Source organism: Cinclus cinclus, chromosome 37 (genome assembly GCF_963662255.1).
Source record: "Cinclus cinclus chromosome 37, bCinCin1.1, whole genome shotgun sequence".
Lineage (NCBI taxonomy): Eukaryota > Metazoa > Chordata > Aves > Passeriformes > Cinclidae > Cinclus > Cinclus cinclus.
In genome coordinates this window covers 74959-97494 of record NC_085082.1, presented here as the reverse complement: position 1 = coordinate 97494, position 22536 = coordinate 74959, and the positions used below count along the sequence as shown (strand labels likewise).

The 22536-nt window shown below is 57.4% G+C and overlaps 1 protein-coding gene across 1 annotated transcript in view; it reads left to right on the top strand.

Moving 5' to 3' along the window:
- The window catches only part of LOC134056009 (uncharacterized), a 262164-nt gene that overhangs the window by 213770 nt on the left and 25858 nt on the right, over positions 1–22536 (top strand). The window contains exon 25 of the mRNA XM_062512488.1: positions 5801–6337. Within this exon, the coding sequence (XP_062368472.1) occupies positions 5801–6337 (537 nt within the window). The remainder of the gene's footprint in view (positions 1–5800; positions 6338–22536) is intronic.

Sequence of the window (22536 nt, the reverse complement as noted above, 5' to 3'; positions counted from 1 at the left end):
TGTTTTCAGGTACTTTAACAATCATTAACCCACACTCAACCAGCCACTCTGGTGTTTCCTGCAAATAGAAAAATGAATCAACGTAGGGAACTTTGTCCAATCTGCCCTCCTGTTTACAAAAGATCAGTAACTGTGAAATCACATCAGATGGCAAAGACAAGTTTTCCGGACACATTTTCCCATGCTGCAAGACATATTTCGGCCACCAAGTGTTATAATAATCAATCAACCTTATGTAACTCTTGCCCAAAATTACCTTCCTTCCAATGTGCTAATGAGCAGCCCAAAGGAGAAGTGTGTGGTGTGGGGGCACTGCCGCCCAAAATCCGTTTAATCTTCTCCGTGTTACAGCTACAATAAACCACTGATGCTGAACCTGCAACGCTTTCGCGATTGACTGACGGACGGCACCGCGGCAATACCAGGAATTCCTCAGCCCAACCACACGCGCCTTTCGCTGCGCCTAACTGGCAGGCAACCAGGCCAGAGTAAAAGCACCTTACCTTTCTCCAGGGGACGTTGTGAGCGGCGGGGGGTCCCGGTGCCGACGGGCTTCCCGAGAATCCCTCGGTGCCGGCTGGGGCGTGATCGGGTCGCGGGGTCCTCAGCAGCGCTCACAAGGTCCCATCTGGGTCGCCAAAATGTTAGCGTGGAAACGCATAATCACAGGATGATTATATGCAGGTGGTTTCATTGAAGAGCTTGGGGAGCCGGGGTATAAACCCAAATCTGACTCCAACGTGGATTCGAGATGGACGTGTTTTTATACCCTTTTCATGATATAGCTGTATATTAATTATTAAACCTGTATTGGTATCATATCTACGTTGATCTTATCCAAGTATCAATTCTTGCAATTTTCATCAGGTCCCCCAAATATCGTTTCCCGAGATTTTTATTACAATTAAGCAATAATTACATTCAACTACCAAACAATCATTACATTTAACAATCGTATCATATGATGATTACGTAGGTGCAGATTCACCTGACCTAATTCATTCCAAAGGCCGAGTTCCCTTGCCCAGGCCTACCAGACCAACCTTTCTTCCCATCCCCTGAATCCTTGGTAATTCCCATGATTTTTGAAACATTTTAACCCTATGCTAACACAGGGAGTTTGGCAGGGCCCTACACAGGACAGAGCAGGACGGGAGGGACCCCTGGGTGGGGCAGAACCGCCTCGGTTCGCATCGTCCCGATGCAGCCATCCCGGTCCATACGGTCCCAGTCCATGCCATCCCAGTTTGTGCAATCCCAGTCGGGATGGCCCTGATCCATCTGGTCCCAGTCTGTGCAATCCCAGTCCATGTGATCCCATTTTGCACCATCCCAGTCTCTATCGTCCTGCGTATCTTTCGGGTGATTTTATGTCAACCCTGGTGGATTCTGGATGCCCTTGATGCCCTTTTCTGCTGATTTTAAACCAAACCAGGCCCTTTTAGGAGCGCAGTTCCCTTTGGCCCCGCCCCTTTCGCCTCAGAATTCCCGCCTTTTCCCGGGCCCCGCCCATTTCCTTCATCCGGACTTTTCATTGGCTTTTTCCCTTTTTCCCATCCATGTCCCGCCCATCTATTGGCGCTTTCCCCTGCGCATGCTCAGGACGCCGGAAGTTTCCTCAGCGGGCGCCGCCATCTTTTGTCCCGGTCTCCCGGGCCGGTTGCAGCATGTCCGAGACCTCCGGTGGGGCTTGGGCATCTTTAGGGGATTTATAGGGGATTTGTAGGGGTTTGGGGGGTTTGTAGGGATTTGGGAGGTTTCGTTTTCTGGGGTGTGTCTATAGAGGGCTCTCTATAGGGAATTTGGGGGGTTCGTTAGGGGATTAGGGAATTTCTAGGGGTGTCTGTAGGGGATTTGGGGGGGGGTCTGTAGGGGATTTCCGGAGATGTGTATTTGAGATTTGTGGGGGGGCTATAGGGAATTTGGGGGTTCCGGGGGTCTATGGGGGATCTTTAGGGGATTTGGGGGGTCTTGCGTCTCTGTAGGGGTTTGGGGAGGTCTGGGGGTGTCTCTGGGGGATTTGGGGGGTCTGGGGGCTCTGTAGGGGATTTTGGGGGGTCTGGGGTCTCTATGGGGTATTTAGGGATCTGGGGTCTCTATGGGATTTTGGGGGTCTGGGGTGTCTGTATGTGATTTGGGGTGGGGGTCTGGGGTCTCTATGGAGGATTTTCAGGGTCTGGGGACTCTAAAGTGGATCTTGGGGGGTCTGGGGTCTCTATGGGTGATTTGGGGGTCTGGGGTTTCTGTAGGGGATTTGGGGAACTCTGGAGGATTAATAGGGGATTTGGGGGGGGTCTGCGGTCTGTTCATGGGATTTTGTGGGGTATGGGGTCTCTGTGGGGGATTTGGGGGGTCTGGGGTCTCTAAAGTGGATTTTGGGGGGAGTCTGGGGTCTCTATGGGGGATTTGGGGGGTCTGGGGTCTCTACGGAGGATTTGGGGGGTCTGGGATCTCTATGGGGGATTTGGGGGGACTGGGGTCTCTGTAGGGCATTTGTGGGGTCTGGGGTCTCTGGTTGTTCTTGCCAAGGCATCTTGGTTATCAAACTGCAAATGCTGATTAAATCCACAGCTCTCTCTGTGTCAGCTTCCACAGTGTTGGTCTCAGCCTGGGTCCTATAGCGGTGCCAGTCTCGGTCTCAAATGTCGCTCTTGGTTTTGGAGCGGACCCAATCCCAGTGCTGGTAGCAGTACCGGTGCTGGTCCCAGAGTTCTCCCAGGGCCAATCTCAGTCTCGGTTCTGGCGCCGGTGCCAGTCTTGGTGCTGGTTCCGGCGCCGCTCCCAGTGTCAGCCCTGGAGTCCTGCCAGTGCCGGTGCCAGTGTCGGTCCCAGGACAGTGCTGGAGCACTCCCGGTGCAGGTTCTAGTGTCGGTGTTGGTCTCAGTCTTGGTCCCAGGGCCAGCTCTGGGGCCGGTTTCGCTCTCGGTCTCCTTCTCAGTCCCAGGCCTAGTTCCGCTTCTGGAGCGTTGATGGTCTCAGTTCTGGTGTCGGTTCTGTTCCCACTCTTGGTCTCGGGCTCCATTATGATTTCGGTCTCATTCTTGGTGCTGCTGCCGGTTCTGGTGCCGCTCGCGGTCTACGGTCCCTCAGATTTTCGTCCCATTTTGGTGATTCTAGGATCAACTGGGCGGATTTAGGCTGGACTGCTGCTCACTTTTGGAGAACATGAGCCCCATTTGGGTGATTTTACACCGCTTTGTATGGATTTCAGGGGCCTTTGGCTGATTTTCTGCCAACCCTGGTGGATCTAGGCTGCATTTGAGGCCCTTTTCTGAAGATCTTAGGGCAAACCAGGCCCTTTTAGAAGCACAGGGCCCCTTGGCCCCGCCCCTTTCCCCTCACAGTTCCCGCCCTTTCCTTGACCCCGCCCCTTTCCCCTCACAGTTCCCGCCCTTTCCTTGACCCCGCCCCTTTCCCCTCACAGTTCCCGCCCTTTCCTTGACCCCGCCCCTTTGCCCTCAGAGTTCCCGCCCTTGCCTTGACCCCGCCCCTTTGCCCTCACAGTTCCCGCCCTTTCCTTGACCCATCCCCTCCCAGTTCGGTTTCGGAACTGGGAATGAGGAGGGGGAGGAGGAGGAGGAGGGAGGAAGAGGCGGAGCGGCAGCAGGAAGCAGGAGCAGAGAAGGAGCGAATCAAGCGCGCGGCTCCGGAGCTCCCTGAACTCGCAGCCTCCCCGGGACCATCGCCCCCCATCCCGCAGGTGCCCGGGGAGGGGGAGCTCGTCCCAAATATCCCGGGGGGGGGGGGGTCCCTGGGTTTGGGGTTCCCTGGGGGGGATGTTTGGATCTCTCTGGGCTCCGGAGCCGCAGGTGCCCCTCGGGGGGACATCGATCGGGGGGTCCCCGGGAGGTGTTTTTGGGGGTCCCGGTGGCTGGCGGCAGGGCCCCGGCGGGGGGCGGGGGGATGCGGGTCCCCCCGCGGTGGGGATTGGGCTTCCCGGGCCGGGCCCTGCGAGCTCTGCCGGGGCCACGTGGGGACCGCGCGGGACCGGCGGGATCGGCGGGGGACAGCGGTTTTGGGGAGCCCCGGGAGAGCCGCGGCTTCCTGGAGCGGGAGCCCGGAGAGAGGAGAGCCCCAGAAGGGCAGAGCGGGGACCCCGAGAGGGGGGGACCCCTGGGATTCCCGGGATCCCGGCGGGGGGTGCTGGGGCTGGAGGGGCGGGATGGCCGGGAAAGGGGATCGGGGGTCCTTGGGACGGAAGCGGCTGCTCCCAGTATGAGCCCGCTTGCTCCCCGCGTGTGGTTCCAGTTTCCTCGGCACTCCCACTAGGAGCCCAGTCACTCCCAAGTCATGGCCTGATTTCATGCAATTTGCCCCCAGCACGGTCCCCGTTGCTCCCAGTTCCTCCCACTTTGCTCCAGTGCGTTTCCAGCTCCCCCAGCTGCCCATACCATAGTTCCAGTCACTCCCAGTACGATCCCAGTGCGACTCCAGTATGATGCCAGTCTCTGCCTCCAGGGCCCCAGTCGCTCACACTTGCCCCCGGTTGCCCCAGCATGCTCCCAGTTTTCCCCCAGCACATTCCCAGTTGCTCCTAGCTAGGTCCCAGTCAGCACCCCTGTGGTCTCAGATACTCCCAGTATATCCCAGTAGCCCTGAACAATCTCCTAGTCATTCCCAGGCACTGCCAGTTACCTCAGCGTGGCTCACTTGCCCCCAGTTGCATCCCAGTTGCCCCTAGAATAGTCCCAGTGCCCCTCAGCATGGTTTATTTATTTTTTGGGGGGAGTGGGTTCGTTTGGAGAATGCAGAACTCCAAAGCTGAGCGGAAAATGCCCCTTGGGGGACATTGGGGGGTCCTGGTGGCAGCTGCCGGCAGAGGCAGCCTGGAGGAGCAGAGCCCTGTGTGCCCCAGGATCCCAAAGTGGGGAGCCCAGAGAGGGGGGAGCGCCGAGATTCGTGGGACCCTCAAGAGCCTGGAGAGGGGCAGGGGGGAGTCCATGAATCCCCTGCGCCCCAGACAGAGAATAAGGGGGAGAAGGGACCGTGGGACCCAAAAACCCCCAGCATCCCTAAATAGGGAGATGGAAGAGGGGAGAGCTTTGTGGATTCCTGGGACTCCCAGCAGCCTGGGGAGTGCAGGGACCGAGGAGATGGGGGACCCCCAATACAAGCGTGAGCCCCAGAGCTGGGACAGGGGGGAACCCCTGAACACCAGAGGAGAGGGACCATTCCCAGGAGCTGGTGGGAGGCATTTCCAGGGCTGAATGTTGGCTGTTTGGGAGGTTTTTATGGGCCCCAGTGCCCGGGGACTTCTAGAGATGGACTTGGGCAGGCAGAACCCGCAACACAACATGCTCATCCCTTGTTTTAGCCCAAAGCAGGATTTCCCATTCCCAAACCTTGGCCCGTTGGAGGAGGAGGAGGCTCTGAGGAAGAGGAAGCTGCCCCAGGATAACCAGGCAGGTGAGGAGGAATTCACTGCCCCTTTTAACCCTCTGTCCTGCTCCATCTCCCAGCCCAGCAGGGCCCCCAGCTGCAGGACAACCCCGCTGCCGGCGCCGTCGTGCCGGGGTCGCGCTGGGGGGTTCTCCTTCCCCTTCCCTCTGGCACGGAGGCAAATCCCATCCTCTCCTTGTCCTTCCTGCCCCAGACAAGGAGCTGAGGACAGAGACCATGGAGGACAAATCCCCGCGGCAGAACCTCGAGGAAGAGGTCGTTTGGAGCGGCTCCACGTCGCAGGAATCCAGCGGGGAGGAAGAGCCGCGGAGATCCCGCATGAGGAGGGGCTGCAAACGCAGATCACGGGGATCTGAGGAGGAAAGACCCAGCCTGGGCCGGGCAGGGGGTCGGAGATGGAGCCGGAGCTCGGACCTGGTGGTTCATGAGCAGCTTCATGATGGGGAGAAGCTCCACAAGTGCTTGGAGTGCGGGATGAGCTTCAGATGGAGGAGCAGCCTTATCTGTCACCAGAGGATCCACACCGGGGAACGGCCCTACAAGTGTGGGGATTGTGGGAAGGGCTTCAGACGCCGTTGCAACCTGATCCGTCACCAAAGCATCCACACTGGGGACCGGCCCTACAAGTGTGAGGAGTGTGGGAAGGACTTCAGGCACCGTTCCAACCTAATCCGTCACCAAAGGATCCACACTGGGGAGAGGCCCTACGAGTGCTCAGAGTGTGGGAAGAGGTTTTACTGCAGCTCCCAGCTCATGCAGCACTACCAGACACACACGGATGAGAGACCCTACGAGTGTCCTGATTGCGGGAAGGTCTTCAGGAAAAACTCCAACCTCATCATCCACCGGCGCATCCACACCGGGGAGAGGCCCTATGTGTGTACTGAATGTGGGAAAAGCTTCTCCTGCAGATCAGCGTTGACCATACACCAACGGAGGCACCAGTAAGGGAAGCCCTGTGAGGACCCACGTTGGGCAGAGCCTTGGTGACCCACATTCCCTGGAATCCATGCTGGGAAGACACTTGGCTGGTTATACTTTTGTTTTGGCCTCCCCATACTATCTGCTCCTGTGGCACCCTCCCCACATCTCTGTATCACGGTTCCATCTTAGTCATTTTCTGGGGAAGGAGGGGCAGGTGAAGACGGCAGAGGAGGGTACAGGAAGACAGGAGCAGGCGAAAGAGGCGTTGGTGGGAGAGGAGGGTATCCCTGAGCACCAGTAGGTGAGGGAGGAGGGTATCCTTTGGCAGGGGGTGTGTAAGTGGGTCAGGTGAAATCGGGCCAGGTGAGGTAGGGTCAGATTCCCTTGATCCCATGGGGGCTACCAGCAATTCACCATCCATATCATCGATCCGATATAAACTTTTCATCCAATGCCAGGTGTTCTATACAACGCTTCCCTTGGACACAACCCATGCAATTATTGTTTTCAGGTACTTTAACAATCATTAACCCACACTCAACCAGCCACTCTGGTGTTTCCTGCAAATAGAAAAATGAATCAACGTAGGGAACTTTGTCCAATCTGCCCTCCTGTTTACAAAAGATCAGTAACTGTGAAATCACATCAGATGGCAAAGACAAGTTTTCCGGACACATTTTCCCATGCTGCAAGACATATTTCGGCCACCAAGTGTTATAATAATCAATCAACCTTATGTAACTCTTGCCCAAAATTACCTTCCTTCCAATGTGCTAATGAGCAGCCCAAAGGAGAAGTGTGTGGTGTGGGGGCACTGCCGCCCAAAATCCGTTTAATCTTCTCCGTGTTACAGCTACAATAAACCACTGATGCCGAACCTGCAACGCTTTCGCGATTGACTGACGGACGGCACCGCGGCAATACCAGGAATTCCTCAGCCCAACCACACGCGCCTTTCGCTGCGCCTAACTGGCAGGCAACCAGGCCAGAGTAAAAGCACCTTACCTTTCTCCAGGGGACGTTGTGAGCGGCGGGGGGTCCCGGTGCCGACGGGCTTCCCGAGAATCCCTCGGTGCCGGCTGGGGCGTGATCGGGTCGCGGGGTCCTCAGCAGCGCTCACAAGGTCCCATCTGGGTCGCCAAAATGTTAGCGTGGAAACGCATAATCACAGGATGATTATATGCAGGTGGTTTCATTGAAGAGCTTGGGGAGCCGGGGTATAAACCCAAATCTGACTCCAACGTGGATTCGAGATGGACGTGTTTTTATACCCTTTTCATGATATAGCTGTATATTAATTATTAAACCTGTATTGGTATCATATCTACGTTGATCTTATCCAAGTATCAATTCTTGCAGTTTTCATCAGGTCCCCCAAATATCGTTTCCCAAGATTTTTATTACAATTAAGCAATAATTACATTCAACTACCAAACAATCATTACATTTAACAATCGTATCATATGATGATTACGTAGGTGCAGATTCACCTGACCTAATTCATTCCAAAGGCCGAGTTCCCTTGCCCAGGCCTACCAGACCAACCTTTCTTCCCATCCCCTGAATCCTTGGTAATTCCCATGATTTTTGAAACATTTTAACCCTATGCTAACACAGGGAGTTTGGCAGGGCCCTACACAGGACAGGGCAGGACGGGAGGGACCCCTGGGTGGGGCAGAACCGCCTCGGTTCGCATCGTCCCGATGCAGCCATCCTGGTCCATACGGTCCCAGTCCATGCCATCCCAGTTTGTGCAATCCCAGTCGGGATGGCCCTGATCCATCTGGTCCCAGTCTGTGCAATCCCAGTCCATGTGATCCAAACCTACGTGATCCCAGTTTGGATGGTCCTCCACGGCCCACACTCCCAGGGTCTGGAATTCCAGTTGCCAGCCAGGAAAAGATGTTCCTGCCCCTGAAGGCAAAGCTCTTAAGAAGGGGCCAAAAGCCAAGTGGAGCAGGATCTTACAGGGACATTTCACTGCCAGCCTTCATACCTTCAGCCATGGCTCTTGGAGCTCCAGCATTGGGAAGGAAATCAGGGCAGGGTCTTTGCTGGGAGCTGCCCTGGCTCAAGGGAGCCACTGGGAGAGAAACAGAGCAGGCAGAGACAGGCAGGAGAGAAAGGAGGACACAAACACAATCAGCTGAGAAGGCGCCACTGAAAACAGAACTGGAACTGACGGAGAGTGAACGGGACAGAAATCAGGAACCGCGAAAATTTTATTTGCTATCAAATACAAGCTGCCCAGCCAGTCCCACACAATCCCGATCCCACTGCTCGAAATTTGGATCCCACTCCTCCCAATCTCCTTCCAACCCCTTCTCCCCCTGGTGACTGTGGAATCCAGCAAGGTTCGTGTGGGACTGAGTTGTTTTGAGGCGGGAACAATCCACTTGGAGGTGGGATGGAGCCCTTCTGGGTTGAAGTTGAGGTGTGTTCATGGGAATTTGAGTGGTTTAGAGGGGACAGGCCCATCCCTCTTGGCTTTGGAGCACAAAGAGATGGAGGACAGACAAAAAATAAGGCCAAAACAAAAGGATAACCAGCCAGGTGCCTTCCCAAACTGCATCCCAGGGAATGTGGGTCACCAGGGCTCTGAAGATTGTGGGTCATCCAGTGGGGGATGGACTTGGAGCAGCGCACAAAGCTCTTCCTGCGCTCAGGGCACTCACATGGCTTCTCTTACTGGTGCCTCCGTTGGTGACTGACCAAATTTGATCTGCAGGAGAAGCTTTTCCCACACTCGGGACACTCGTAGGGCCTCTCCCCGGTGTGGATGCGCCGGTGGGTGATGAGGTAGGAGTTTTGCAGGAAGACCTTCCCGCAGTCAGGACACTCGTAGGGTCTCTCATCCGTGTGTGTCTGGTAGTGCTGCATGAGCTGGGAGCTGCAGTAAAACCTCTTCCCACACTCTGAGCACTCGTAGGGCCTCTCCCCAGTGTGGATATTTCAGTGACGGATGAGGTTGGAACAGTGCCTGAAGTCCTTCCCACACTCCTGACACTTGTAGGGCCGTTCCCCAGTGTGGATCCTCCGGTGCTGCTTCAGCGTGCACCTGTCACTGAAGCTGTTCCCACACACCCCACACTCGTAGGGCCTCTCCCCAGTGTGGATGCGCCGGTGTTCGACCAGATTGGAACGCTGCCTGAAGTCCTTCCCACAATCCCCACACTTGTAGGGTCGTTCCCCGGTGTGGATCCTCTGGTGACAGGTAAGGCTGCTCCTCCATCTGAAGCTCATCCCGCACTCCAAGCACTTGTGGAGCTTCTCCCCATCATGAAGCTGCTCATGAACCACCAGGTCCGAGCTCCGGCTCCATCTCCGACCCCCTGCCCGGCCCAGGCTGGGTCTTTCCTCCTCAGATCCCCGTGATCTGCGTTTGCAGCCCCTCCTCGTGCGGGATCTCCGCGGCTCTTCCTCCCCGCTGGAATCCTGCGACGTGGAGCCGCTCCAAACGACCTCTTCCTCGAGGTTCTGCCGTGGGGATTTGTCCTCCATGGTCTCTGTCCTCAGCTCCTTGTCTGGGGGAGGAAGGACAAGGAGAGGATGGGATTTGCCTCCGTGCCAGAGGGAAGGGGAAGGAGAACCCCCCAGCGCGACCCCGGCACGACGGCGCCGGCAGCGGGGTTGTCCTGCAGCTGGGGGCCCTGCTGGGCTGGGAGATGGAGCAGGACAGAGGGTTAAAAGGGGCAGTGAATTCCTCCTCACCTGCCTGGTTATCCTGGGGCAGCTTCCTCTTCCTCACAGCCTCCTCCTCCTCCAACGGGCCAAGGTTTGGGAATGGGAAATCCTGCTTTGGGCTAAAACAAGGGATGAGCATGTTGTGTTGCGGGTTCTGCCTGCCCAAGTCCATCTCTAGAAGTCCCCGGGCACTGGCGCCCATAAAAACCTCCCAAACAGCCAACATTCAGCCCTGGAAATGCCTTCCACCAGCTCCTGGGAATGGTCCCTCTCCTCTGGTGTTCAGGGGTTCCCCCCTGTCCCAGCTCTGGGGCTCACGCTTGTATTGGGGGTCCCCCATCTCCTCGGTCCCTGCACTCCCCAGGCTGCTGGGAGTCCCAGGAATCCACAAAGCTCTCCCCTCTTCCATCTCCCTATTTAGGGATGCTGGGGGTTTTTGGGTCCCACGGTCCCTTCTCCCCCTTATTCTCTGTCTGGGGCGCAGGGGATTCATGGACTCCCCCCTGCCCCTCTCCAGGCTCTTGAGGGTCCCACGAATCTCGGCCCTCCCCCCTCTCTGGGCTCCCCACTTTGGGATCCTGGGGCACACAGGGCTCTGCTCCTCCAGGCTGCCTCTGCCGGCAGCCGCCACCAGGACCCCCCAATGTCCCCCAAGGAGCATTTGCGGCTCAGCTTTGGAGTTCTGCATTCTCCAAACGAACCCACTCCCCCCAAAAAATAAATAAACCATGCAGAGAGGCACTGGGACTATTCTAGGGGCAACTGGGATGCAACTGGGGGCAAGTGAGCCACGCTGAGGTAACTGGCAGTGCCTGGGAATGACTAGGAGATTGTTCAGGGCTACTGGGATATACTGGGAGTATCTGAGACCACAGGGGTGCTGACTGGGACCTAGCTAGGAGCAACTGGGAATGTGCTGGGGGAAAACTGGGAGCATGCTGGGGCAACCGGGGGCAAGTGTGAGCGACTGGGGCCCTGGAGGCAGAGACTGGCATCATACTGGAGTCGCACTGGGATCGTACTGGGAGTGACTGGAACTATGCTATGGGCAGCTGGGGGAGCTGGAAACGCACTGGAGCAAAGTGGGAGGAACTGGGAGCAACGGGGACCGTGCTGGGGGCAAATTGCATGAAATCAGGCCATGACTTGGGAGTGACTGGGCTCCTAGTGGGAGTGCCGAGGAAACTGGAACCACACGCGGGGAGCAAGCGGGCTCATACTGGGAGCAGCCGCTTCCGTCCCAAGGACCCCCGATCCCCTTTCCCGGCCATCCCGCCCCTCCAGCCCCAGCACCCCCCGCCGGGATCCCGGGAATCCCAGGGGTCCCCCCCTCTCGGGGTCCCCGCTCTGCCCTTCTGGGGCTCTCCTCTCTCCGGGCTCCCGCTCCAGGAAGCCGCGGCTCTCCCGGGGCTCCCCAAAACCGCTGTCCCCCGCCGATCCCGCCGGTCCCGCGCGGTCCCCACGTGGCCCCGGCAGAGCTCGCAGGGCCCGGCCCGGGAAGCCCAATCCCCACCGCGGGGGGACCCGCATCCCCCCGCCCCCCGCCGGGGCCCTGCCGCCAGCCACCGGGACCCCCAAAAACACCTCCCGGGGACCCCCCGATCGATGTCCCCCCGAGGGGCACCTGCGGCTCCGGAGCCCAGAGAGATCCAAACATCCCCCCCAGGGAACCCCAAACCCAGGGACCCCCCCCCGGGATATTTGGGACGAGCTCCCCCTCCCCGGGCACCTGCGGGATGGGGGGCGAAGGTTCCGGGGGGGCTGCGAGTTCAGGGAGCTCCGGAGCCGCGCGCTTGATTCGCTCCTTCTCTGCTCCTGCTTCCTGCTGCCGCTCCGCCTCTTCCTCCCTCCTCCTCCTCCTCCCCCTCCTCATTCCCAGTTCCGAAACCGAACTGGGAGGGGATGGGTCAAGGAAAGGGCGGGAACCGTGAGGGGAAAGGGGCGGGGTCAAGGAAAGGGCGGGAACTGTGAGGGCAAAGGGGCGGGGTCAAGGCAAGGGCGGGAACTGTGAGGGGAAAGGGGCGGGGTCAAGGAAAGGGCGGGAACTGTGAGGGGAAAGGGGCGGGGCCAAGGAAAGGGCGGGAACTGTGAGGGCAAAGGGGCGGGGTCAAGGAAAGGGCGGGAACTGTGAGGGCAAAGGGGCGGGGTCAAGGAAAGGGCGGGAACTGTGAGGGGAAAGGGGCGGGGCCAAGGGGCCCTGTGCTTCTAAAAGGGCCTGGTTTGCCCTAAGATCTTCAGAAAAGGGGCTCAAATGCAGCCTAGATCCACCAGGGTTGGCAGAAAATCAGCCAAAGGCCCCTGAAATCCATACAAAGCGGTGTAAAATCACCCAAATGGGGCTCATGTTCTCCAAAAGTGAGCAGCAGTCCAGCCTAAATCTGCCCGATTGATCCTAGAATCACCAAAATGGGACGAAAATCTGAGGGACCGTAGACCGCGAGCGGCACCAGAACCGGCAGCAGCACCAAGAATGAGACCGAAATCAGAATGGAGCCCGAGACCAAGAGTGGGAACAGAACCGACACCAGAACTGAGACCATCAACGCTCCAGAAGCGGAACTAGGCCTGGGACTGAGAAGGAGACCGAGAGCGAAACCGGCCCCAGAGCTGGCCCTGGGACCAAGACTGAGACCAACACCGACACTAGAACCTGCACCGGGAGTGCTCCAGCACTGTCCTGGGACCGACACTGGCACCGGCACTGGCAGGACTCCAGGGCTGACACTGGGAGCGGCGCCGGAACCAGCACCAAGACTGGCACCGGCGCCAGAACCGAGACTGAGATTGGCCCTGGGAGAACTCTGGGACCAGCACCGGTACTGCTACCAGCACTGGGATTGGGTCCGCTCCAAAACCAAGAGCGACATTTGAGACCGAGACTGGCACCGCTATAGGACCCAGGCTGAGACCAACACTGTGGAAGCTGACACAGAGAGAGCTGTGGATTTAATCAGCATTTGCAGTTTGATAACCAAGATGCCTTGGCAAGAACAACCAGAGACCCCAGACCCCACAAATGCCCTACAGAGACCCCAGTCCCCCCCAAATCCCCCATAGAGAACCCAGACCTCCCCAAGATCCACTTTAGAGTCCCCAGACCCACAAAATCCCCCACAGAAACCCCAGACCCCCCCAAATCCCCCATAGAGACCCCAGACCCCCCAAATCCCCCATAGAGATCCCAGACCCCCCAAATCCTCCGTAGAGACCCCAGACCCCCCAAATCCCCCATAGAGACCCCAGACTCCCCCCAAAATCCACTTTAGAGACCCCAGACCCCCCAAATCCCCCACAGAGACCCCATACCCCACAAAATCCCATGAACAGACCGCAGACCCCCCCAAATCCCCTATTAATCCTCCAGAGTTCCCCAAATCCCCTACAGAAACCCCAGACCACCAAATCACCCATAGAGACCCCAGACCCCCCAAGATCCACTTTAGAGTCCCCAGACCCTCAAAATCCCCCATAGAGACCCCACACCCCCACCCCAAATCACCTACAGACACCCCAGACCCCCAAAATCCCATAGAGACCCCAGATCCCTAAATACCCCATAGAGACCCCAGACCCCCCAAAATCCCCTACAGAGCCCCCAGACCCCCCAAATCCCCCAGAGACACCCCCAGACCTCCCCAAACCCCTACAGAAACGCAAGACCCCCCAAATCCCCTAAAGATCCCCCATAGACCCCCGGAACCCCCAAATTCCCTATAGCCCCCCCACAAATCTCAAATACACATCTCCGGAAATCCCCTACAGACCCCCCCCAAATCCCCTACAGACACCCCTAGAAATTCCCTAATCCCCTAACGAACCCCCCAAATTCCCTATAGAGAGCCCTCTATAGACACACCCCAGAAAACGAAACCTCCCAAATCCCTACAAACCCCCCAAACCCCTACAAATCCCCTATAAATCCCCTAAAGATGCCCAAGCCCCACCGGAGGTCTCGGACATGCTGCAACCGGCCCGGGAGACCGGGACAAAAGATGGCGGCGCCCGCTGAGGAAACTTCCGGCGTCCTGAGCATGCGCAGGGGAAAGCGCCAATAGATGGGCGGGACATGGATGGGAAAAAGGGAAAAAGCCAATGAAAAGTCCGGATGAAGGAAATGGGCGGGGCCCGGGAAAAGGCGGGAATTCTGAGGCGAAAGGGGCGGGGCCAAAGGGAACTGCGCTCCTAAAAGGGCCTGGTTTGGTTTAAAATCAGCAGAAAAGGGCATCAAGGGCATCCAGAATCCACCAGGGTTGACATAAAATCACCCGAAAGATACGCAGGACGATAGAGACTGGGATGGTGCAAAATGGGATCACATGGACTGGGATTGCACAGACTGGGACCAGATGGATCAGGGCCATCCCGACTGGGATTGCACAAACTGGGATGGCATGGACTGGGACCGTATGGACCGGGACCGTATGGACCGGGATGGCTGCATCGGGACGATGCGAACCGAGGCGGTTCTGCCCCACCCAGGGGTCCCTCCCGTCCTGCCCTGTCCTGTGTAGGGCCCTGCCAAACTCCCTGTGTTAGCATAGGGTTAAAATGTTTCAAAAATCATGGGAATTACCAAGGATTCAGGGGATGGGAAGAAAGGTTGGTCTGGTAGGCCTGGGCAAGGGAACTCGGCCTTTGGAATGAATTAGGTCAGGTGAATCTGCACCTACGTAATCATCATATGATACGATTGTTAAATGTAATGATTGTTTGGTAGTTGAATGTAATTATTGCTTAATTGTAATAAAAATCTCGGGAAACGATATTTGGGGGACCTGATGAAAATTGCAAGAATTGATACTTGGATAAGATCAATGTAGATATGATACCAATACAGGTTTAATAATTAATATACAGCTATATCATGAAAAGGGTATAAAAACACGTCCATCTCGAATCCACGTTGGAGTCAGATTTGGGTTTATACCCCGGCTCCCCAAGCTCTTCAATGAAACCACCTGCATATAATCATCCTGTGATTATGCGTTTCCACGCTAACATTTTGGCGACCCAGATGGGACCTTGTGAGCGCTGCTGAGGACCCCGCGACCCGATCACGCCCCAGCCGGCACCGAGGGATTCTCGGGAAGCCCGTCGGCACCGGGACCCCCCGCCGCTCACAACGTCCCCTGGAGAAAGGTAAGGTGCTTTTACTCTGGCCTGGTTGCCTGCCAGTTAGGCGCAGCGAAAGGCGCGTGTGGTTGGGCTGAGGAATTCCTGGTATTGCCGCGGTGCCGTCCGTCAGTCAATCGCGAAAGCGTTGCAGGTTTGGCATCAGTGGTTTATTGTAGCTGTAACACGGAGAAGATTAAACGGATTTTGGGCGGCAGTGCCCCCACACCACACACTTCTCCTTTGGGCTGCTCATTAGCACATTGGAAGGAAGGTAATTTTGGGCAAGAGTTACATAAGGTTGATTGATTATTATAACACTTGGTGGCCGAAATATGTCTTGCAGCATGGGAAAATGTGTCCGGAAAACTTGTCTTTGCCATCTGATGTGATTTCACAGTTACTGATCTTTTGTAAACAGGAGGGCAGATTGGACAAAGTTCCCTACGTTGATTCATTTTTCTATTTGCAGGAAACACCAGAGTGGCTGGTTGATGTGGGTTAATGATTGTTAAAGTACCTGAAAACAATAATTGCATGGGTTGTGTCCAAGGGAAGCGTTGTATAGAACACCTGGCATTGGATGAAAAGTTTATATCGGATCGATGATATGGATGGTGAATTGCTGGTAGCCCCCATGGGATCAAGGGAATCTGACCCTACCTCACCTGGCCCGATTTCACCTGACCCACTTACACACCCCCTGCCAAAGGATACCCTCCTCCCTCACCTACTGGTGCTCAGGGATACCCTCCTCTCCCACCAACGCCTCTTTCGCCTGCTCCTGTCTTCCTGTACCCTCCTCTGCCGTCTTCACCTGCCCCTCCTTCCCCAGAAAATGACTAAGATGGAACCGTGATACAGAGATGTGGGGAGGGTGCCACAGGAGCAGATAGTATGGGGAGGCCAAAACAAAAGTATAACCAGCCGAGTGTCTTCCCAGCATGGATTCCAGGGAATGTGGGTCACCAAGGCTCTGCCCAACGTGGGTCCTCACAGGGCTTCCCTTACTGGTGCCTCCGTTGGTGTATGGTCAACGCTGATCTGCAGGAGAAGCTTTTCCCACATTCAGTACACACATAGGGCCTCTCCCCGGTGTGGATGCGCCGGTGGATGATGAGGTTGGAGTTTTTCCTGAAGACCTTCCCGCAATCAGGACACTCGTAGGGTCTCTCATCCGTGTGTGTCTGGTAGTGCTGCATGAGCTGGGAGCTGCAGTAAAACCTCTTCCCACACTCTGAGCACTCGTAGGGCTTCTCTCCAGTGTGGATACTTTGGTGACGGATTAGGTTGGAACGGTGCCTGAAGTCCTTCCCACAATCCCCACACTTGTAGGGCCTTTCCCCAGTGTGGACCTTTTGGTGGCGGATCAATTCAGTGCTCTGCCGGAAACTCTTCCCACACTCCTCACACTTGTAGGGCCGTTCCCCAGTGTGGATCCTCCAGTGGAGGATCAGTGAGGAGCTGTTGCTGAAGCTCTTCCCACACACCTCACACTCATAGGGCTTCTCCCCGGTGTGGATGCGCCGGTGAATAACAAGCTTGGAGTTATCCCTGAAGCCCTTCCCGCAGTCAGGACACTCGTAGGGTCTCTCATCCGTGTGTGTCTGGTAGTGCTGCATGAGCTGGGAGTTGACGGGAAACTTCTTCCCACACTCTGAGCACTCGTAGGGCATCTCCCCTGTGTGGATAAATTGGTGACGGATCAGGGTGCTATGTTGCCTGAAATCCTTCCCACAATCCCCACATATGCAGGGCCTCTCCCCAGTGTGGGTCTTCTGGTGGCGGATCAATTCGCTGCTCAGCCAGAAACTCTTCCCACACTCCTCACACTTGTAGGGCGTCTCCCCAGTGTGGATGCGCTGGTGCTTGATGAGAGTACAGATTGTCCTGAAGTCCTTCCCACAATCCCCACAGTTGTAGGGCCTCTCCCCAGTGTGGATCCTTTGGTGCTGGACCAGCTTGGAACGTTCCCTAAAGCCCTTCCCACAATCCCCACATATGCAGGGCCTCTCCCCAGTGTGGATCTTCTGGTGGCGGATCAATTGGCTGCTCAGCCGGAAACTCGTCCCACACTCCTCACACTTGTAGGGCCGTTCCCCAGTGTGGATCCTCCGGTGGTACATCAGCCTGCAGCTGTCGCTGAAGCCTTTCCCACACTCGAGACACTCGTAGGGCCTCTCCCCAGTGTGGATGCGCCGGTGTCTCATGAGTGTGGAGTTTTTCCTGAAGCCCTTCCCACAGTCAGGACACTCGTAGGGTCTCTCATCCGTGTGCGTCTGGTAGTGCTGCATGAGCTGGGAGTTGACGGGAAACCTCTTCCCACACTCTGAGCACTCGTAGGGCTTCTCCCCAGTGTGGATCCTTTGGTGACAGATTAGGCTGGAACGTTGCCTGAAGTCCTTCCCACAATCCCCACATTTGTAGGGCCTCTCCCCAGTGTGGATGCTTTGGTGACGAATCAGGTCGGAACGGCGTCTGAAGCCCTTCCCACAATCCCCACACTTGTAGGGTCGTTCCCCTGTGTGGATTCTCTTGTGACAGATAAAGCTGCTCCTCCATGTGAAGCTCATCCCACACTCCAAGCACTTGTGGAGCTTCGCTCCATCATGAAGCTGCTCATGAACCACCAGGTCCGAGCTCCGGCTCCATCTCCGACCCCCTGCCCGGCCCAGGCTGGGTCTTTCCTCCTCAGATCCCCGTGATCTGCGTTTGCAGCCCCTCCTCGTGCGGGATCTCCGCGGCTCTTCCTCCCCGCTGGATTCCTGCGACGTGGAGCCGCTCCAAATGACCTCTTCCTCGAGGTTCTGCCGTGGGGATTTGTCCTCCATGGTCTCTGTCCTCAGCTCCTTGTCTGGGGCAGGAAGGACAAGGAGAGGATGGGATTTGCCTCCGTGCCAGAGGGAAGGGGAAGGAGAACCCCCCAGCGCGACCCCGGCACGACGGCGCCAGCAGCGGGGTTGTCCTGCAGCTGGGGGCCCTGCTGGGCTGGGAGATGGAGCAGGACAGAGGGTTAAAAGGGGCAGTGAATTCCTCCTCACCTGCCTGGTTATCCTGGGGCATCTTCCTGTTCCTCAGAGCCTCCTCCTCCTCCATCGGGCCAAGGTTTGGGAATGGGAAATCCTGCTTTGGGCTAAAACAAGGGATGAGCATGTTGTGTTGCGGGTTCTGCCTGCCCAAGTCCATCTCTAGAAGTCCCCGGGCACTGGGGCCCATAAAAACCTCCCAAACAGCCAACATTCAGCCCTGGAAATGCCTCCCACCAGCTCCTGGGAATGGTCCCTCTCCTCTGGTGTTCAGGGGTTCCCCCCTGTCCCAGCTCTGGGGCTCACGCTTGTATTGGGGGTCCCCCATCTCCTCGGTCCCTGCACTCCCCAGGCTGCTGGGAGTCCCAGGAATCCACAAAGCTCTCCCCTCTTCCATCTCCCTATTTAGGGATGCTGGGGGTTTTTGGGTCCCACGGTCCCTTCTCCCCCTTATTCTCTGTCTGGGGCGCAGGGGATTCATGGACTCCCCCCTGCCCCTCTCCAGGCTCTTGAGGGTCCCACGAATCTCGGCGCTCCCCCCTCTCTGGGCTCCCCACTTTGGGATCCTGGGGCACACAGGGCTCTGCTCCTCCAGGCTGCCTCTGCCGGCAGCCGCCGCCAGGACCCCCCAATGTCCCCCAAGGGGCATTTTCCGCTCAGCTTTGGAGTTCTGCATTCTCCAAACGAACCCACTCCCCCCAAAAAATAAATAAACCATGCAGAGAGGCACTGGGACTATTCTAGGGGCAACTGGGATGCAACTGGGGGCAAGTGAGCCACGCTGAGGTAACTGGCAGTGCCTGGGAATGACTAGGAGATTGTTCAGGGCTACTGGGATATACTGGGAGTATCTGAGACCACAGGGGTGCTGACTGGGACCTAGCTAGGAGCAACTGGGAATGTGCTGGGGGAAAACTGGGAGCATGCTGGGGCAACCGGGGGCAAGTGTGAGCGACTGGGGCCCTGGAGGCAGAGACTGGCATCATACTGGAGTCGCACTGGGATCGTACTGGGAGTGACTGGAACTATGCTATGGGCAGCTGGGGGAGCTGGAAACGCACTGGAGCAAAGTGGGAGGAACTGGGAGCAACGGGGACCGTGCTGGGGGCAAATTGCATGAAATCAGGCCATGACTTGGGAGTGACTGGGCTCCTAGTGGGAGTGCCGAGGAAACTGGAACCACACGCGGGGAGCAAGCGGGCTCATACTGGGAGCAGCCGCTTCCGTCCCAAGGACCCCCGATCCCCTTTCCCGGCCATCCCGCCCCTCCAGCCCCAGCACCCCCCGCCGGGATCCCGGGAATCCCAGGGGTCCCCCCCTCTCGGGGTCCCCGCTCTGCCCTTCTGGGGCTCTCCTCTCTCCGGGCTCCCGCTCCAGGAAGCCGCGGCTCTCCCGGGGCTCCCCAAAACCGCTGTCCCCCGCCGATCCCGCCGGTCCCGCGCGGTCCCCACGTGGCCCCGGCAGAGCTCGCAGGGCCCGGCCCGGGAAGCCCAATCCCCACCGCGGGGGGACCCGCATCCCCCCGCCCCCCGCCGGGGCCCTGCCGCCAGCCACCGGGACCCCCAAAAACACCTCCCGGGGACCCCCCGATCGATGTCCCCCCGAGGGGCACCTGCGGCTCCGGAGCCCAGAGAGATCCAAACATCCCCCCCAGGGAACCCCAAACCCAGGGACCCCCCCCCCCGGGATATTTGGGACGAGCTCCCCCTCCCCGGGCACCTGCGGGATGGGGGGCGAAGGTCCCGGGGAGGCTGCGAGTTCAGGGAGCTCCGGAGCCGCGCGCTTGATTCGCTCCTTCTCTGCTCCTGCTTCCTGCTGCCGCTCCGCCTCTTCCTCCCTCCTCCTCCTCCTCCCCCTCCTCATTCCCAGTTCCGAAACCGAACTGGGAGGGGATGGGTCAAGGAAAGGGCGGGAACTGTGAGGGCAAAGGGGCGGGGTCAAGGCAAGGGCGGGAACTGTGAGGGCAAAGGGGCGGGGTCAAGGAAAGGGCGGGAACTGTGAGTGGAAAGGGGCGGGGTCAAGGAAAGGGCGGGAACTGTGAGGGGAAAGGGGCGGGGCCAAGGGGCCCTCTGGTTCTAAAAGGGCCTGGTTTGCCCTAAGATCTTCAGAAAAGGGCCTCAAATGCAGCCTAAATCCACCAGGGTTGGCATAAAATCAGCCAAAGGCCCCTGAAATCCATACAAAGGGGTGTAAAATCACCCAAATGGGGCTCATGTTCTCCAAAAGTGAGCAGCAGTCCAGCCTAAATCTGCCCGGTTGATCCTAGAATCACCAAAATGGGACGAAAATCTGTGGGACCGTAGACCGCGAGCGGCACCAGAACCGGCAGCAGCACCAAGAATGAGACCGAAATCAGAATGGAGCCCGAGACCAAGAGTGGGAACAGAACCGACACCAGAACTGAGACCATCAACGCTCCAGAAGCGGAACTAGGCCTGGGACTGAGAAGGAGACCGAGAGCGAAACCGGCCCCAGAGCTGGCCCTGGGACCAAGACTGAGACCAACACCGACACTAGAACCTGCACCGGGAGTGCTCCAGCACTGTCCTGGGACCGACACTGGCACCGGCACTGGCAGGACTCCAGGGCTGACACTGGGAGCGGCACCGGAACCAGCACCAAGACTGGCACCGGCGCCAGAACCGAGACTGAGATTGGCCCTGGGAGAACTCTGGGACCAGCACCGGTACTGCTACCAGCACTGGGATTGGGTCCGCTCCAAAACCAAGAGCGACATTTGAGACCGAGACTGGCACCGCTATAGGACCCAGGCTGAGACCAACACTGTGGAAGCTGACACAGAGAGAGCTGTGGATTTAATCAGCATTTGCAGTTTGATAACCAAGATGCCTTGGCAAGAACAACCAGAGCTTTGAAGATTACAAAAAGATTGGAGCGAGACTGCGACAGGAAAGAAGATTGAACTAAATAAGTAGAAATGTAAAGTTTGTCTGAGTGATGTTTAACCCAATGAACGTAGTAAAAAATTACCGCCTTCCCAAAAAGGGTGTGTAAGCAAATGTAGCTGAGAGTAAATCTGGATTCTGATCACGAGTCAGTAGTCCCTGTCTCTCTCTCAACCTTCGATAAACACGGACACTGGGAGCGGCACCGGGAGCGCTCCAGGACTGTTCTGGGACCGGGACCAGCACCGGCACAGGGAGAACTCTGGGACTGAGACTGAGAGCGGGATTGAGCCAGCACAGAGACTGGTACCGGCACCAGAACCGAGACTGGCACAGATCTGAGACCAGGACTGAGACTGAGATTGGCACTGGGAGCACTCCGGGACCAAGAGTGCAGCGGAACCAGCACTGGGACCGGAACCACTGCAAGGCTGTGGCCGAGATCGAGACCAAGACCAAGACCCAAACTATAACTGAGACTGAGATGGAAACCAGAGCCGGCACTTGCATGGAGACTGGCAGCGCTGTAGGACCAAGAATGAGACCGACACCAGCACCGCTCAGGGACTGAGAATCAGACCGGGACCAGAGTCAGCACCAGGATTGCTCCAGGACTGCTCCAGGACAGAGACCGGCACCGGGAGCGCTCTGGGACCTCCTCGTTCACTCCAGGGAGTTTTGTCAGAGCCCCCGCACGGGACAGGGCAGGACTGGGAGGGACCCCTGGGTGGGGCAGAACCGCCTCGATTCGCATCGTCCCGATGCAGCCATCCCGGTCCATACGGTCCCAGTCCATGCCATCCCAGTTTGTGCAATCCCAGTCGGGATGGCCCTGATCCATCTGGTCCCAGTCTGTGCAATCCCAGTCCATGTGATCCCATTGTGCACCATCCCAGTCTCTATCGTCCTGCGTATCTTTCGGGTGATTTTATGTCAACCCTGGTGGATTCTGGATGCCCTTGATGCCCTTTTCTGCTGATTTTAAACCAAACCAGGCCCTTTTAGGAGCGCAGTTCCCTTTGGCCCCGCCCCTTTCGCCTCAGAGTTCCCGCCTTTTCCCGGGCCCCGCCCATTTCCTTCATCCGGACTTTTCATTGGCTTTTTCCCTTTTTCCCCATCCATGTCCCGCCCATCTATTGGCGCTTTCCCCTGCGCATGCTCAGGACGCCGGAAGTTTCCTCAGCGGGCGCCGCCATCTTTTGTCCCGGTCTCCCGGCCCGGTTCCAGCATGTCCGAGACCTACGGTGGGGCTTGGGCATCTTTAGGGGATTTATAGGGGATTTGTAGGGGTTTGGGGGGTTTGTAGGGATTTGGGAGGTTTCGTTTTCTGGGGTGTGTCTATAGAGGGCTCTCTATAGGGAATTTGGGGGGTTCGTTAGGGGATTAGGGAATTTCTAGGGGTGTCTGTAGGGGATTTGGGGGGGGTCTGTAGGGGATTTCCGGAGATGTGTATTTGAGATTTGTGGGGGGGCTATAGGGAATTT